At 40.8% G+C, this 18,475-nt stretch overlaps 1 protein-coding gene and 1 long non-coding RNA gene across 15 annotated transcripts in view; one reads left to right on the top strand and one right to left on the bottom strand.

Moving 5' to 3' along the window:
* The window catches only part of LOC139029333 (uncharacterized), a 60,724-nt gene extending 46,030 nt beyond the window's left edge, over positions 1-14,694 (bottom strand). Inside the window, exon 1 of the long non-coding RNA XR_011481644.1 lies at positions 14,591-14,694. This is a non-coding gene — a long non-coding RNA (uncharacterized lncRNA). The remainder of the gene's footprint in view (positions 1-14,590) is intronic.
* LOC112081310 (zinc finger protein 180-like) overlaps positions 1-18,475 on the top strand; it is a 175,522-nt gene that overhangs the window by 102,904 nt on the left and 54,143 nt on the right. For 2 of the 14 annotated variants that reach the window (XM_070449075.1, XM_070449077.1), the window contains exon 2: positions 11,693-11,852. The exons of 2 other annotated variants lie outside the window; for them this stretch is intronic. In XM_070449075.1, the coding sequence (XP_070305176.1) occupies positions 11,693-11,852 (160 nt within the window). Of the gene's footprint in view, positions 1-11,223; positions 11,853-14,606; positions 17,276-18,475 lie in introns of those variants that run through there. 10 more of the 14 variants (XM_070449074.1, XM_070449072.1, XM_070449069.1 and 7 more) reach the window with 9 other exon arrangements.

An 18,475-nucleotide genomic window follows, 5' to 3' on the forward strand; every position in this document is an offset into this window, starting at 1 on the left:
TAGACATGCTGAAATTATATTTGCTGGGAGAAGAAAAACTTAAAGGAATTGGGGTACTGACCTTTTATTACCAGGCCACTCATGAGAGAAAAACGGAGACAAAAGGGCTATTTGGAAAATAGATATTACTGGTAATAAAAGTATTGAATAGATAAGGTCAAATTTGAGTTAAAGTAAACACTAAGGACTGTTATCCTGAATATTGGGTTGGAAAATGTATTTTAAAAAGAACGGTTTAGTTATGATTTGAATATAGAACTGTTTTAAATTTAATAGGCTAGGGAAGCTCTGGAAAACTAATCCTGAGACAGGGTGTGGACAAAACTTACAGAATATTAGATTAAAGGTTTTTTGTTTCTTTTGTTTTATAATGTCATTGTAATTGTAATGATAATTGTAATAATATTAAGTAATTGATAAAAAGGTAGTCTGTTGTGAGATGATACCCAAGGATGAAGAAGAAAGAGACCAACAATAACATTGGCATAGAATGAAACAGATGGACGTTTCCCAGGGTAATTACAGTTACAAATAGTGGTAATTTATTGCAAATGTGCAGTTATTATAATACATTTTTCTCTTTTTCTTGTTTGGTCCAATTTATTTTTTTTGTTTTGAGGAACATAAGGTTGTATATATTGTTCCTAAGGAGGGATGATATAAATTGATTCAAATTGATTTGAGAATGTTTTAAGTATGTATCAAACAATGGAAGGAATTAGGAGTATGACTCATTGTTATGGGTTAGAAAAAACTGTGACTACATTGGGGATTATACCAATACGTACCAATACCAATACGTCCACACGGTCACAAGACGCAGGCCTCCTAATTGTCTCTAGAATTTCTAACAAACAGCGGGAGCAGGGCTTTCTCCTATAGATCTCTCATTTTTATGGAACAGTCTGCCTACCCATGTGAGAGACGCAGACTCGGTCTCAACCTTTAAGCTCTTACTGAAGACTTATCTCTTCAGTAGGTCATATGATTGAGTGTATTCTGGCCCAGGGTGTGAAGGTGACGGAAAGGCTCTGGAGCAACGAACCGCCCTTGCTGTCTCTGCCAGGCCGGTTCCCCTCTCTTCCATGGGATTCTCTTGCCTCTAACCCTGTACACGGGTGAGTCACTGGCTTGCTGGTGCTCTTTCATTGCCGTCCCTAGGAGGGGTGCGTCACTTGAGTGGGTTGAGTTACTGACGTGATCTTCCTGTCTGGGGTTGGCGCCCCCCCTTGGTTTGTGCTGTGGTGGAGACTTTGTGGGCTATATACTCGGCCTTGTCTCAGGATTGTAAGTTGGGGTTGAGGATTTTTCCTCTAGTGGTGCGGGGGCTGTGCTTTGGCAAAGTGGGTGGGTTATATCCTTCCTGTTTGGCCCTGTCGGGGGTTTCTTCGGATGGGGCCACAGTGTCTCCTGACCGCTCCTGTCTCAGCCTCCAGTATTTTATGCGAGCTAGCTGTTTGTTCGGGGGGCTAGGGTCAGTTGTTACCTGGAGTACTTCTCCCTGTCTTATCCAGTGTCCTGTGTGAATTTAAGTATGCTCTCTCTAATTCTCTCTCTCTTCTCTTTCTCTCTGAGAACCTGAGCCCTAGGACCATACGTCAGGACTACGGGCATGATGACACCTTTCTGTCCCCAGTCTGCCTGGCCTTGCTGCTATTCCAGTTTTCAACTGTTCTGCCTGCGGTTACGGAACCCCTACCTGTCCAGACCTGCTGTTTTCAACTCTTAATGATCGGCTATGAAAAGCCAACATGAGATTTATTTCCTGATTATTATTTGACCATGCTTGTCATTTATGAACATTTTGAAAATCTTTGGCGCTCTCTAATTTTCTCCTTCTCTCTTTCTTTCTCTCGGAGGACCTGAGCCTAGGACCATACGTCGGGACTACCGGCCGTGGTGACTCCTTGCTGTCCCCAGTCCGCCTGGGCCTTGCTGCTATTCCAGTTTCAGCTGTTCTGCCTGCGGTTATGGAACCCACCTGTCCCAGACCTGTTGTTTTTCAACTCTTGATGATCGGCTATGAAAAGCCAACTGAAAAATTATTCATGATTATTATTTGACCATGCTTGTCACTTATGAACATTTTTAACATCTTGGTAGTTCTGTTATAATCTCCAACCCGGCACAGCCAGAAGAGGCTGGCCACCCCTCATAGCCTGGTTCCTCTTCTAGGTTTCTTCCTAGGTTTTGGCCTTTCTAGGGAGTTTTTTCCTAGCCACCGTGCTTCTACACCTGCATTACTAGCTGTTTGGGGTTTTAGGCTGGGTGTCTGTACAGCACTTCGAGATATAGCTGATGTACGAAGGGCTATATAAATAAAATTGATTTGATTTGATTTGATTTATATGAGGGGGCTCATAAATGAAGGTAATGGTAGTGAAGGGGTGTTATTTCTAGAAACTATGTATTTTTTATAGGAGATAACTCACAGAAAAGGAAGATAGCTGGTTGTGTAAAATATAGGGACAATTCTAAAGTAAATAGAACAAATTCACATACCTAATTATGGTAAAAGTAATAAGTGGTGGCATTTAACACTAGAGCAAAAGTTTAAGAAACGTATGACTTAGTTTTGTTAGGATTGGATATTCTTCCAACTGGAAGACACTTGACTGATTACATGTTATTTTACAGCAGTTGCTGTAGGGACCATCATTTGACTATCGTTATGAATATTTCTTGTGCAGGAGCCAGGTATTTGAGGCAGAATGTTTATATAGGGCTGTTATTTAAAAATTAAGATTTTGTGATCTTGCTATAAGAGAAAGTCTGTTGTCAGGAAATAACCCATGTGTTAGTGTGTATGTCCTCAGGAAAAAACAGCCAGAAATGGAAGGGCTTGGGCTGAATTCTGGAGACTGAGTGTACATCAAGATACACCAGGCTGAGGGTATACTTCTTACAGCACTGCAGTGGTAAAGATCTTCATGTCTCTCTTTGGTGGGTGCATAAGTCTCACGAGAAGTGAGGTCCAGCTGAATAATGGGTGAGCTTTGAAACACCATGACAGAGGACGTGGAACCAGAGAGGAGAGAGAGAGAGAGAGAGAGAGAAAGACTAGATTCCACTATAGACATACTGGGTTGAGTTTGAGGGCTACTTGTTTTATTTTTTTAATGCATCATGTGAAAAAGAATAGATGTTAGGGTATTGTACTCTAAACAAACATGTTAAAGGCACTGATGTGAAAGCATATACAGTGTTGAATTACTTCAAGAAGAGATAATGTTGATTAAGGTTATGCACATGATTATCAGTTAAAATTGAGCAGATGGGAAACTAAGTAAAAAATGACATGATTTGGGAACACCTCTCAGAACCTGGGGCCGAAAGGGGAAGACTGGGTGGAAGCATGAGGAAGCTTTTTAGGGCTTTTATTTTTGTGGAGTCCAGCAGAAAAGTATCCTGGAGGCATAGAGTCAGGTGAAGAGAGAGTGGGAATTGTCATGGTCTCAGATTTCAGTTTTCATGAATATATTTATGCATAACACATAACATTGTCAATACTGTTATGTTTTGTCTGTTGTTTTCCAAGTCTTATGTTTAGGAAACCAGAAGGAGAGGGGTTCGCCAGCTTCAGCTGGAATGTCAGTTTGTTGTGTGATGAGTGATGGAAGTAAGAGGATGTATGGTGTAATCATAGAACAGAGGCCATAAGTCTCTAAGTCTGAATGCCTCACAGAAAGAAGACAGAAACCTGAACCAGGACGAGAGGTTCCGCGTCTGATGATCCAAGCGGACCAGAAGGACCTCTCCCAGTGATACCAGGAGATCTAGTCTACGTGCGAGTGTTCCGGATGAAGTGGGATCAACCGAGGAGAGAAGGACCCTATGAGGTGGACAAAGCAACAAGAACGGCCGTCCAAGTGAAAGGAAGCCAGACGTGGTACCATCTGAACCACTGCACCTGAGTCCCAACAGAGAGAAGGACACAACCATATAGAGATGAGGACACAGAGGTTGCTGATTCACCAGGAGGGAGCCCGGAGGGAGCAGGAGCAGCGGAAACGATCGAGACGCCAGGGAGGAGCCAAGAAACACAGCAAATCAAGTGAAAGCCAAAATGCGACAAGTGCACCRACTAATGCACCCAGAAGAGGAGCAGAGGCCTCACAAGGAACAGAATGAGAACATCTCTTCCCTAAAATTGACACCCTTCCAGATGGAAGCCCAGTCCGGCCTGAGGAGGGAGCCTCAGGTGAAGAAAGAGGAGGAAAAGTCCCGCAAGCTGAAGAAAATGGGGATTTCCCCACAATTGACTTTTCAGCTCTTGAATCTCCTTTACAGACAATTGAATTTAGAACAACAAAAGAATAATGACATTGACATAACAGAAGTAACAGTGAATGCTAGTATAGAAACAACAGACTCATGCACAATCAAGACGTATGGTGGAAGCAGGAAGAGAAGAGAGGAACCAGCCGAACAATCCAAAAAGACTGACAAGGTTAGAATCTCTGTTCCACCTCAACTCATAACAGAAGCAGGAGAACTGAAGTCTATCTCAATAATAAGGATCAAACCCTTACCGGAGATTGCACTCTGTGGATGGACACATCACCAAACAAAGGGAGAAGTCGTTTGGGACCCGAAAGGATGTGACCTGACATTAATCAAAGTGAAGAACGAGTGGTACGAATGGGCTAAGTRTATGGCAAACAAACACAGAACGGACAATTGTATTTTGTGTAGAAAATCACCTTTGTCTCATCTTTTAATAGTCCCTGAACCGGCATCATTTAAAAACTGTGTAAGTTGGAAAAATGACCATTGTACCAATAGAAAGTATTCTATTCCCTTGTGTGACATAGAATGTAGGATTGCTCTGGGTAAGCACAAGGGGTAAAACTATGTTGAATGAGACCATGCTGGGAGACAATGATTGTGCTGCCTATAACATTAGAACTGAATTAAATGGACCTCAATTAGACAGAAGTACCGTGGTTAAAGGAAAATATGAATGTTTTTACAGACACCACACCGAAGGAATTGACGTAGGAAACACCACCGTAGAATGTGCTACTATTTGGGTGTTAGAGAATGCGGGAGTTCGTAAAAGTAATGATAAAGGGTTGATTATGAATAGAAAAGGGTTGTGTGGTCACATAACTCAGGTTGCGCCATCTCTTACTATGTTRAAAAATCAAGACAGAGGTATTGCTGATAGTTTCTGGATGTGTGGAAAGAACAAACTGTTGAATGTATTGCCTGATGGATGGATTAGTCTTTGTGCCTTAGTTAGAGCAATTAAACAGGTTACTATTATTAAATCACCCCATGATGACTATGTTAAACCTAGAGTTAAAAGGGCTTATGAGAAGGATCCTGAGGTATACCTTGATGCAATTAGACAGCTTAGAGGTGTACCTCGGGATTTCAAGGCCAGAGATGAGGTTAAATCAGGATTTGAATCTATATTCTTGTGGATAACACCAAATAAGAACTTAGAGTGGATTAATTATATATACTATAACCAACAGAGATTCATTAACTATACTGACTCGGCTCTAACGGCGTTGGGGGAACAGGTACAGGCTACCAGTAAAATTACATGACAAAATAGACAGGCTCTCAATTGGCTCTTAGCGGAGAAGGGTGGAGTTTGTGTCATGTTCGGGGATGACTGTTGCACCTTTATTCCCAATAACACTGCACCTAATGGATCATTTGCTATTGCTATGGCCAAACTCAAAGGATTACGAGCAGAAGTAAAGGCTAATGCTGGTTTAGACTCTCATGTATGGTATTGGTTGGACCTAGCGTTAGGAAAGTGGGGAGCCATGTTTGCTAGGATGGTCATCATGTTGGGAGGAGGGTTGTTGGCTTTGGGTATTTTGTTGTGTTTTACCCCTGGTAAAGTCAATTGTGGTTCAGACAACAGTTAAACAGATGTCTGTAAGGAGAGATGACCCTCCTGTGGTGATTGATCTTGTACCGGGAAGCCCAGTCAATTATACCAATAAGTATGGAAAGCCTTGCAATGCGGTTGGTGGACCTCTTGACTGCCCCTTTGGTAACCCTAACTGTCTCTATGGAGTGATTTGGGGGGGGGGGGTCATGCGTGTCACGATTTTCGTAAAGATGGTTTCCCTGTATATGTTCAATTACCCAGTTCAGATGAATGTTTACTCATTCATGTCCACAAAAAGTGTCATTTGCGTCACAATTGCAAGTGGTGTACAAAAATTCACGAGGATGGTCATAACCATCACCCAGAACCTTTTTTCTGTGCMAAGTGTCAAAGAGGAGATTGTCTTATATGTAAGGATGAGGACTGTGCTCTTATGTAATGGGGTTTTAGCATATCTATTTTGCCTAATGCTTTGTGTTCTTTGTATGTTTGTTTGAATTTTTAGATATATATATCGATGAACATATATATTTTCTTTTAATTAAAGTTAGTTTTGCCTTCTAAAAATAGGATCATTTTAAAAACATGTTAGGTAACAGAGGGTATTCCGGTTACAAGTGTCTACGGACCATGTCTTTAATCTTCTAACAAGGGTTGGTATCATTGATATTATAGAATGATGTCTTGTTAATTTTATTTTTTGAAACTGCATGAAGGCTGTTTTTATTATCATATGCATTGTATTATTTTTATTCCACATAATTGAGATAACCTCAGGCAAGGCTAAATACTACATGCTCATTGCTTCGTTAAAATATAATGGTTGATTATAAGTGTTTTTTTATTTTTATACTAACTAGATCTTTCACTCCTATTTTATGTTATTAATTTAAGATGTTTGGTCTAGTTGGGTTTTGTAAGTGTATTATGTTTCAAATTGGATCTTTTATTCCTGTCTGTGTTTATGTATTGGAGATGTTTGGTCCAGGTGATTTGTAAGCTTTATTTTGATAATGTTTTAGTCAACTGTTGGTATTGATATCTACTCTCTGTATGTCATTTTAGTGTAGTTTTTGAGGCTAATTACCCTCAAGAGGGGGGATTATGTAGGAGTTATTGTTACATATAGAGGCAGATATCACACTATTAAGCAATAGACAGGTGTACATTAGAATATAGGAGGAAACCAAATATTAGCAGACATGAGTGAGTGCATTTGCCATTCTGTTAAATACAGGAAACCAAAGATTAGCAGATGGCCAAAGCCATACGTGCTTTAAAGTGCATTTATGGAAAGAGCAGGACACCATTATGAAGATTAAATAGAGAGGAAAGGCCATAAGTGCTTAGGGTAAAGGCCATAAGTGCTTAGGGTAAGATAGACATATATTAATTTTAGGAGACAAGAGGGTCCTGCCACCATTATAATCTAATCAAGAGCGGATACAGGCGTTATTGGGCGTAAACAAGCAGGAAGCCTGAAATGAAGGATAATAGTGGCAGATGACCTAGGAGAAGTAATTTAATTAAAGTATGTAATGATCTCATGTGTGTGTGTGTGTGTATAAAGACAGAGCCAGTGCTCTGGGAAGGTGTGTGATCCGCGGATCATCCCGGCTTGTGATACATTGTATTAAAAAGTCTATATTGATTTCACAAGTTCTTGTAAGTGTTATATTTTGAACCGATTATCCACGACAATGGCCATTTGACATGTTACCCAGTTTGGCTTAGGGATGGCCATTTGACATGTTACCCAGCTTGGCTTAGGGATGGCCATTTGACACGTTACCCAGCTTGGCTTAGGGATGGCCATTTGACACGTTACCCAGCATGGCTTGCGGATGGCCATTTGACACGTTACCCAGCTTGGCTTGGGGATGGCCATTTGACACGTTAAGTATTCAGACCCCTAGGGCCCGATGGAACTAGTTACTGCAGCCAGCAAATCCCCTGGGAAGTCCTAGGGCCCAATGGAACTAGTTACTGCAGCCAGTAAATCCACTGGGAAGTCCTAGGACCCAATTGAACAAGTTACTGCAGCCAGTAAATCCTCTGGGAAGTCCTAGGGCCCGATGGAACTAGTTACTGCAGCCAGTAAGTCCCCTGGGAAGTCCTAGGACCCGATGGAACTAGTTACTGCAGCCAGTAAATCCCCTGGGAAGTCCTAGGGCCCGATGGAACTAGTTACTGCAGCCAGTAAATCCCCTGGGAAGTCCTAGGGCCCNATGGAACTAGTTATTGCAGCCAGTAAATCCCCTGGCAAGTCCTAGGAACCGATGGAACTAGTTACTACAGCCAGTAAATCCCCTGGGAAGTCCTAGGGCCTGATGGAACTAGTTGCTGCAGCCAGTAAATCCCCTAGGAAGTCCTAGGGCCCAGATGGAACTAGTTACTGCAGCCAGTAAATCCCCTGGGAAGTCCTAGGGCCAGATGGAACCTCCCACACTGTACTAGGACTGACCCCATTTAGTGGACTGTACTGTACTAGGACTGACCCCATTTAGTGGACTGTACTGTACTAGGACTGACCCCATTTAGTGGAATACACTGTTCTAGGACTGACCCCATTTAGTAGACTACACTGTACTAGGACTGACCCCATTTAGTGGACTACACTGTACTAGGACTCACCTCATTTATTAGACTGTACTGGGACTGACCCCATTTATTAGACTGTACTGGGACTGACCCCATTTAGTGGACTGGTTGTGTGTCTGGTTGAAAGGCTGTTGGTCGACTGAGATTCAAATGTATAAAATTTAAAAAATAGAGGTGCGCAAGACACTGGCTCCTGTCTGATTGGCTCCTGTCTGATTGGCTCCTGTATGAATGGACTGATCCAATGGGAGGCTCCTGTCTGAGTGGACTGATCCATTGGGAGTCTCCTGTCTGAGTGGACTGATCCATTGGGAGGCTCCTGTCTGATTGGCTCCTGTCTGAGTGGACTGATCAATTGGGAGGCTCCTGTCTAAGTGGACTGATCCATTGGGAGGCTCCTGTCTGATTGGCTCCTGTCTGAGTGGACTGATCAATTGGGAGGCTCCTGTCTGATTGGACTGATCCATTGGGAGGCTCCTGTCTGATTAGACTGATCCATTGGGAGGCTCCTGTCTGAGTGGACTGATCCATTGCGGAGGCCGTGGGGATGGCACAGTCCATCACTTTAAGACATTGTATATGGTTATATTACATAAGAACAATGGTGCAAGTGAATGTAGCCAGTAAATGCAGCGAAAAAATATATAATAATCCTCATTAATCTACAAACAATAGCCCATTAAGACTATGTGAAAACCGTTTTTTAGAAATGTTTGCAAATTTATAAAAATTTACAAAAAACAGATACATTATTTACAAAAAACAGATACATTATTTACATAAGTACTCAGACCCTTTGCTATGAGACTCGAAATTGAGCTCAGGTGCAGCCTGGGTCCACTTGTAGTAAATTCAATTGATTGGACATGATTTGGAAAAGCCTCCATCGAGGTCTTGTGGGTTTACCGTCTACGTGAGAAAACCACCTGACCTGTAGGGTGGTCCACACGCACTTCATTTCTTAAATGGAAGAAGTTTGTAACACCAAGACTATTCTAGAGCTGGCTGCCTGGCCAAACTGAGGGGGGGGGGGGGGGGTTAGGGAGGTGACAAGAACCCGATGGTCACTCTGACAGAACTCTAGAGTTCATCTGTGGAGATGGAGAACCTTCCTGAAGGACAACAGTCTATGCAGCACTCCACCAATCAGGCCTTTATGTGAGTGGTGGCAGCATCATGCTGTAGGGATGTTTTTTCAGCGGCAGGGAGTGGGAGGCTAGTATCTAGTGTCTGGGGGATAGAGAGAAATCAAATGGTGTAGTTTGAGGCTATGGGGAGGAGAGTGTGTTCTAGTGGGTCTGGGCAGGTGTGGTGCAGTTATGGAGATGGAGGTGGTTCTAGTGTGCCTGGCAGGTGTGATGTAGTTAATGGAGATGGAGGTGTGTTCTAGTGGGTCTGGGCAGGTGTGTTGTAGTTAATGTTTGTATGATGTTGTTGTTTGTATGTGTATGTTTTGTATTGTTTATAAAATATAAAATAAAGTCCAATACAAAGTTACACCTCACTGTTCTATTTTTGGAGGTATTACATTAAAACCAATCAGAATTCAGAAGAATGATAAGTCAGGTGTGATGTAATATGGAGGACCAGCCTATTCCTGTGATGTAAACTACAACAGAAATATGTATAACTATACATTGTATACTTCATACTAAACCAATCGTTTGCACTCATGACTTGAGTGATTAAAGTAAACCAACGTTTTGGAAATACATAATGCCATTTAACCAAATATCAAAGAAATGTTAGCTATATGCAGTTATCTTAGCCAGCCCAGCTAACATTGCTATATGCAGTTATCTTAGCCAGCCAGCTAACATTAGCTATATGCAGTTATCTTAGCCAGCCAGCTAACGTTAGCTATATGCAGTTATCTAGCCAGTCAGCTAACATTAGCTATATGCAGTTATCTTAGCCAGCCAGCTAACATTAGCTATATGCAGTTATCTACGCCAGCCAGCTAACGTGAGCTATATGCAGTTATCTTAGCCAGCCAGCTAACATTAGCTATATGCAGTTATCTTAGCCAGCCAGCTAACTTAGCTATATGCAGTTTATCTTAGCCAGCCAGCTAACATTAGCTATATGCAGTTATCTTAGCCAGCCAGCTAACGTTAGCTATATGCAGTTATCTACGCCAGCCAGCTAACGTGAGCTATATGCAGTTATCTTAGCCAGCCAGCTACAATAAGCTATATGCAGTTATCTTAGCCAGCCAGCTAACATTAGCTATATGCAGTTATCTTTAGCCAGCCAGCTAACACAAGCTATATGCAGTTATCTAGCCGGACAGCTAACGTTAGCTATATGCAGTTATCTTAGCCGGCCAGCTAACATTAGCTATTTATCCAACTAGCTATTAGCCTAACCAGCGTAGCCAACCAGCTAACGTTAGCTATTTAGCCAACTAGCTATTAGCCTAACCAGCCTAGCAAACCAGCTAACGTTAGCTATTTAGCCAACTAGCTATTAGGCTAACAAGTGTAGCCAACCATTGTGGGTTAAGAAATATGTAATAAAGTAAAAGCATAACTGTTTGTTCTTGTAGGTAACCAGATCTTCAATACAACTGAGTTACTAAGTCTTTAACCACACTGTGTTGTTACACTCTGGTAAGTAAAAACTCATGCTTCCTACACTTTTACTTTTTGTCTGAAAATAAAATATACATTTTACTCAACTGCGTTACCCACTCCAGTCAACAGATGGCGGTCTGSGAMTTTAAGGCAATGCTGYYAGTRTGACGTATAATCTAGTGGACGGAACGCTTCTTTCAACAGCAGCAACAGTWAWTCAGMCACCTCGGTAGCTTGCTAGCCATAATAGCCGAMCCAATAAAGCTCTTTAGACGTTTTTGTGTATATTAGCCACTGTGTTTTGAACCCACTTCTGTCGTCTAGTTAGTTATCAGATTTAATTTCATATTTACGGTTGTTGTTATTAGTCAGCTAGCGGGCTGGTTAAGTTAGCATTAGCTAGCCCAGCTAGCTAACATCTCCGACCATGAGCTCACTAAGCTACTCTCCTCCTGCTACAGAAGAGGAGGTCTGCTGGACGGAGAAAGAGGGACTGTGGCTGAACGTTGTCGTGAAAGAGGAAGAAGAGGATGTCACAATACAAAAACAATTAGAGGGTGAGGCTGTTACAGTGAAAGAAGAAGAGAAAGACGTTTCAGTGAAAGAAGAGGAAGACGCGTTCAGAGTGAAAGAGGAGGATGATGTTACTGTGAAGGAAGAGAAAGAGGAGGATGCAGTTTTTGGAGTGAAAGAGGAGGATGGGGAGATGACTGTCACATTGGAAGAAGAGGAGGAGGAAACTGAATATCTGGGCTCGGTTTCCCAAAGGCATGTTAAAGCGTCCAATGGTTCTAACGATAAACGGGCCCTGATTAACACTAGTAAGTACTGTCTTAAATACAGAGGCATAAACTCTGCAGTTGTTGAACTGATGTGTGGTGTTAAAGGCGAACTATGCAATTGCTACATCCATATTTAGACTTTTTAATGTGTTTGTTTATTTATAGCCATTGATTCTTGAAGAATATAACACATGCCTCATGAGCTTCGTAGAACTGTCGTACAACATCAGAACCCCAAATAAGCTTTTTTTACTCCAATGTTTAGAAACAATGTAAACCAACACTGTATATTCTCAACATGGTTAAAACTATAATGTTGATATCATGGCTGGTCAGTCCTTGCAACCGTATGTCTGTCCGTGTGTATATCTATCTATGAATTTGAGAGTAGTTACATTTCTCCAGCCCCATCCATCATCTTATTACCAAAACAGTGGTGGAATTACAGCTTTGTTATTGTTTGAACTGCAGATTGGTTGATTTGATTGATTGCTGTGTGGCTTTTTTAAAGGGCCAACCTAGGATTTAAACAGCAACAAAATGGCTGTCCAGAGACTTGGTTTGGTAAACAGCTGAGGGATAGGGGCTGGAGAAATGTAACCACTTTCACATTCATAGAGAAAGCTATTGTAGCAACCGTAACCCAAAACCTAGCGACCTCGTCAAGAAGTTCAGACATCTTGGCGTAACAGTTATAAGGTGTTGGCTTGACAGTCAGTGGACCCAGGTTTGAGTCAAGCTCAGGGCTACCCCCTGAATTGACTACACTATAAATASAAGGACTAGCCATCCGTRAGGTGAAAATGATAGTTTTTAACAAGATTTCAAGGCTATACAGTGCTTGTTTCCAAACAGTGGCGTTATACGAGCTTATGTTTTGGTTTCTGGTGGGGTAATACGGTTGAAACATTTGAGGCATTTCTAAGTTATATTCTTCAAGAATCAATGGTTATATAGTAAATGTAACTGCCAGTGTAGATTTCCTGTGGAGGTCAAATTGTTAGTGCTGTTAAGTCATTAGCTGTGTTAGAATACTCATACTAACCGTACTATTTGTGGTGTTAATTGAGTATATAGTATGCTTATTGGTTATAGTATGATATAGTTAGTATGCCAAATGTTCCCGGATGTCGTACTAAATTTGCCATTATATGACGTAAACACGCAGTACATTATGGCCCATAATGCAATTCTTCAGGAAATGGGCGTTGCTTCTCATCGTTTGCAGATTTGAAGAAAATGGCGGAAAATATTCAGCCGAAGTCCAACGAGCTCCGATACAATTCATTGTTTTAACTAATTATGACAAATGTTGAGCAATGTAATAAAGTAACGACGTTTCAAATAAGTTACCTTACACGTTATGTTGGCTGACAATTTGTTAGCATGTTATTATAGAAGGTTGTACCGGTATGTTAACTAGCTACCTAACGTTAGTTGGCTACTTATACATCAAACTTGCCAGTATATGAACTATATTCTAACTAACTACCCAACGTTTATTGACTTGATTATTCCCGTCATTCTTAGCTTAGCTAAATGGTATGGTCGTTGTGTTTTCTCAATGGACATTCGGGTGCTTTCATAAATTCTCTCTGGCTCTCTACTCCGATTTCAGAGCACTCTCGTCTGAGTACCAGAGAGCAGAATAATGAATTTACTACCGCTCAATACCCGTTGAATATGTCCAGGTGTCAGTAAACGAAGGCAAAAAAAAGGCGTAATTGAAATGTTAAAGTAAAATGGTCAGAGTCTCATTTGTGTCTGTAAGTAGCCAGCAAGCTGAGGTCAGAACGGTCAATGGCTCCGAGAGCGAAACGGTCTGAATTTATGAAGCACTCTGGTATTCAAGACTGAATTAAAAAACACATCCGAAGTGGTAAAATGTCTAACTAGTCATGTGTTATGCTAACTAGCTAGCAAGAGGTTGCATAGCAACAGCACGAACTTCCGGTAGAAAGGAGAAGAGCGCTCAACTGAAAGGAAACGGTTCGGTTACAGTTTACTACAATTAACTAATAGTATGTAGTATATACTCATTAAGTATGTAGTTACAGTATACTACAATTAACTAATAGTATGAAGTATATACTCATTAAGTATGTAGTTACAGTATACTAAAATTAACTAATAGTATGTAGTATATACTCATTAAGTATGTAGTTACAGTATGTTAGTATGGGTATTCAAACACAGCTATTGTATATTATTCTGCCATTTATTTTCAATGCCATTACATTAAAGGCGAAACATAACTACATTCCATAACATTTATAAATTGCTTGAAACCTTTGTTTTAAACCCTTCTCAAAGTTGGTGCCTTGCCTGATTTGTATWTWTWTWTTTTTTAWKRWWYWTTTTTATGGCAGTGTAGTTCCCTTAAGGAACTTTGGTACAACACACTATGAGGAGTCGCGACTTTGGTTGAAGGATTAGCATGGAGGAGTTTCTGCAACCAAATTGTGTGTGCTTKGTCCYCGTGCCRCAATTTTAGCAAACMCAGTAWSGGGCCTGTATTGGAGACCAAAGGTCGTCTGGCACTTTGCTTAGGGTTTCAACAACTTTAATAACTTATTTCTAGCCTACAATCATCRATGTTACTACTAATGTGAAATCAAGACAAAATATGACTATTGTTGCTAACTTGACTGTCTTAATTGTCAAATTTAACAGATGTCAATTGTTGTACACCTTCATGGGTATGCTCTGGGCATCACCTTTTACCTCAAATAAACAGTGGATTTCTGCTGTTGTGGGAMTTTGACCATCTKTMTGACTTTGWCGTTCACACAGGAGAGAGACGAGACTATCGTGGATCCTCTGGGGAGCCTCAACAACATCATGATGCTGACRRGGCAGAGAAGAGTCTCTCCACATCAGAACTCCTCAAGAAACACCAGCAGAGACCCACAGGRAAGAAATCTCATTGCTGCTCTGACTGTGGGAAAAKRTTYAACTCTTTAGTAAAACTTAAAATACATCAAAGARTTCACACGGGAGAGAAATCATATAGCTGTGATCAATGTGGGAAAMGTTTTTCTACATCTCGCTATCTAACTATACATCAGAGAACACACACAGGAGAGAAACCATACATCTGTAATCAATGTGGGAAGAGTTTTATTCGGCAACAAACCCTGAAATCACACCAGAGAATACACACTGGAGAGAAACCTTATAGCTGTAATCAATGTGGGAAGWGTTTTTCTACATCTAGCTATGTAACTATACACCAGAGAACACACACAGGAGAKAAACCATATAGCTGTAATCAATGTGGGAAGAGTTTTACTTGGCCAGACAGCCTGATAGCACACCAGAGAACACACACAGGAGAGAATTCTTATAGCTGTAGTCAATGTGGGAAGAGTTTTACTCGGCCAGACAGCCTGATAGTACACCAGAGAACACACACAGRAGAKAAATMTTGTAGCTGTAGTCAATGTGGGAAGAGTTTTACTCGGCCATACAACCTGATAGTACATCAGAGAACACACACAGGAGAGAAACCTTATAGCTGTGATCAATGTGGGAAGAGTTTTACTACATCTAGCCAGCTGACTTTGCACCAGAGAACACACACAGGAGAGAAACTTTATAGTTGTGATCAATGTGGGAAGAGTTTTACTAGATCTAGCTATCTAACTGTACACCAGAGAACACACACAGGAGAGAATCCTTGCTGTGATCAATGTGGGAAGAGATACTCTGATAAAAGATCTCTGATTAAACATCAGAAAATACATGAAGGAGTTGTTTCATGATATCAATGAAATAATGTCACAATGTAGAATGTTTTAACATTGTAGAAGGAGTATTTTAATGATGTCACAATGTAGAACCCTAAACGTTTGTCCCCTGTTCTATTGATTTTAGCCTGATATGGATATTAGCCTCAGGGGAAAAATCCAGGCTCTGAATTGAAAGAGTACTATTTATATGATTTAACAAAAAGTGACTAACAAAAAAAGAGTTGTCCTCTAACCAGGGATGTACACATTGTAGTAGGAGTATTCTAATGATATCACAATGTAGAATGTTTTAACATTGTAGTAGGAGTATTTTAATGATGTCATAATATAGAACCCTAAACGTTTGTCCCCTGTTCTATAAAAGGGGAAAGATCCAGGCTCTGAATTGAATTTAACAAAATGTGACTAACAAAAAAAGAGTTGTTCCACTTACCACATTGGTCACCCTCTTGAATCAAAATGCAACACTTCAAAATGTAGCGAGCTGTTTACCACATTGGTGACCCTCTTGAATCAAAATGCAACACTTCAAAATGTAGCTAGCTGTTTACTACAAATTGTCCTCTAACCAGGGATGTACACATTATTCCCAGATTTTGTGTGGTTTTTGAGCTGTTAGTTTTAACAGGACATGCAACCTCATCTCCCTCCTCTCGCACAATTGATTTCAACATGATATCGATGAGTGATGACAAATAAGTGTTGTGTTCCTTTGTTTAGCGACCCCTAAATTCAAATGCATCACTCCAAAATGTAGTTGACTGTCTTCTGCGGGTTGTCATCTAACCAGTGAGGTTAAAGATATCTCCCATTTCCATGTGTTTTTTTTAGTTGTTAGTTTCAACAGCACGTACAACCTGATTTCCCCCCTAATCGATATCAGTAATGTATTGCTACTTGTCAAAACAACAGTGTTTCTGGTGCTTGTGCAGTTTATAAGGTGCTTGTTTAAAAAAATACAAGTAATATGATTATTGTGGCAGATGTTTGTGTATATACATGTTTTATTATTCCATGCCTCACCATTAAGTGAATTATTGCCAATACATATTAACAAAGGGGTGTATATTTGGTTTTGATATTTCAGATTTACAATTTATGTAAGATTTAGTATTCATAATTATTTATGCAATTAACTGACAATCTTTGGGTATAATTATATTGACGTTGTTGCCCTTCTTTTAGAATATCAGGGTTAATTTTACAATTGGCTCATTCATCCCCCTCCTCTCCCCTGTAACTATTCCCCAGGTCGTTGCTGCAAATGAGAACGTGTTCTCAGTCAACTTACCTGGTAAAATAACGGATAAATAAAATAAAAAAATAAAAAATTCTCAGATGTGCCAACCCAAATGTACTAGAGCATGACATTGGGGACTGGGTCCCGATCCAACAACATGCCTATCGAGTGAACCCTGAAAAGAGAGAGAAGCTCCGCAGTGAGGTGGAATGTTACTACGGATATTGCAGGAGTTTCCTCTTGAAATCAGACATGTCTGTGGTAAGGACAACTTGGTTGCTGATTGTCTCAAGGGTGGGCACTCAAAATGTTTGTGTTTTGCATTTAGCCAGTGCTTTGCCATGGATCACAATTTAATATTACTGCATGTTTTTCCGTATTGGAGATGAGTTTTGTTTGGGCTCGTTCTAGAAACGACTTTTTTTTCTGGTTTTTATTGTTGACAGCCAGTAGACACCATGTTTATATTGGTGAAGGTGAAGCATTTTAGTTGATTTTAATATGAAATGGAAGTTGTTTTATGTTGGTGGTGAGGATATAGGATATATTTGTTGTCTTAAGGGGGAAGGTGATACAGGCTTTGGTTTTTCCATTTATGTTTTGAGGTTGGACTTTAACAATCTCAAGCCCAATGCCTCGGCTTAAAKAAWTATATTTTACTACACAAGCATTAGKAAGGTTTAACAGAAAATTGCCYCACAGTGCTAACGAGCTATATGKGCTAAAGAMCCTAACTCCTATAACATAGAAMAGTGTGTTGATAGAGGCCTGTTCTAACTGTTCTGGGTGTGTAGAATGAACCCATGATGTTCGGACACTCAGCCAAGAATATGACAGAAACTGACTGGTTCCTCTTGATCCTCGCTAAAATCAAAGAGGTAAAGGTTATATCCTGCACACCAGTAACAGAGCTGTTGTTTTGGAGCCTGTTTCTGGGAAAGATTGTGGTGGAGATATCAGAATTAGCGAAGTAGCATAGATAATTACGATGTGTTATCTGCAGAATATGCTGATATGAACTATTGACCTCTTGCTATTAGAATGTCTCCTTTCTGACTCTGGTGTTGGCAGCTGCACTTCCTCCCTCAAATGGGCCTCAGTCACTTTGGGTCCAGAGAGGGGAGAAGTCAGGCTTATCCATCACATGTCCCTGTTGCTATGCAGAATATCAGCATCGATCACGTGTCCCTGTTGCTATGCAGAATATCAGCATCGATCACATGTCCCTGTTGCTAGGCAGAATACCAGCATCTATCACATGTCCCTGTTGCTAGGCAGAATATCAGCATATATCACATGTCCCTGTTGCTAGGCAGAATATCAGCATCGATCACATGTCCCTGTTGCTAGGCAGAATATCAGCAGGGAGTAAGGCAAAGGAGATCAGAAAGATACATTGTTTCCATATGTGAACCATTTGTTTATTGCAAACCATTTGAAGGGAAGGCGTGAGTAATGGGGAACCAATCACTTGTCTCCACAGTGTCTGTGCGTCAGTCACCTCCTCCTAGGGGGAGATTGTATTCGGGGCCCAAGGTCTGGCACAGGATGTGTGGGGTTGGTGTTTGGAACCATTGTACGTCGTCTCTGAGGTTGCACCTATCCTGAGATAGTATATAACCAGAAGCAAGCCTCCTTGTTATAACAAGTCTTTTCATAAAAGTAAAACA

The sequence above is a fragment of the Salvelinus sp. IW2-2015 genome, linkage group LG19 (genome assembly GCF_002910315.2).
Source record: "Salvelinus sp. IW2-2015 linkage group LG19, ASM291031v2, whole genome shotgun sequence".
NCBI lineage: Eukaryota > Metazoa > Chordata > Actinopteri > Salmoniformes > Salmonidae > Salvelinus > Salvelinus sp. IW2-2015.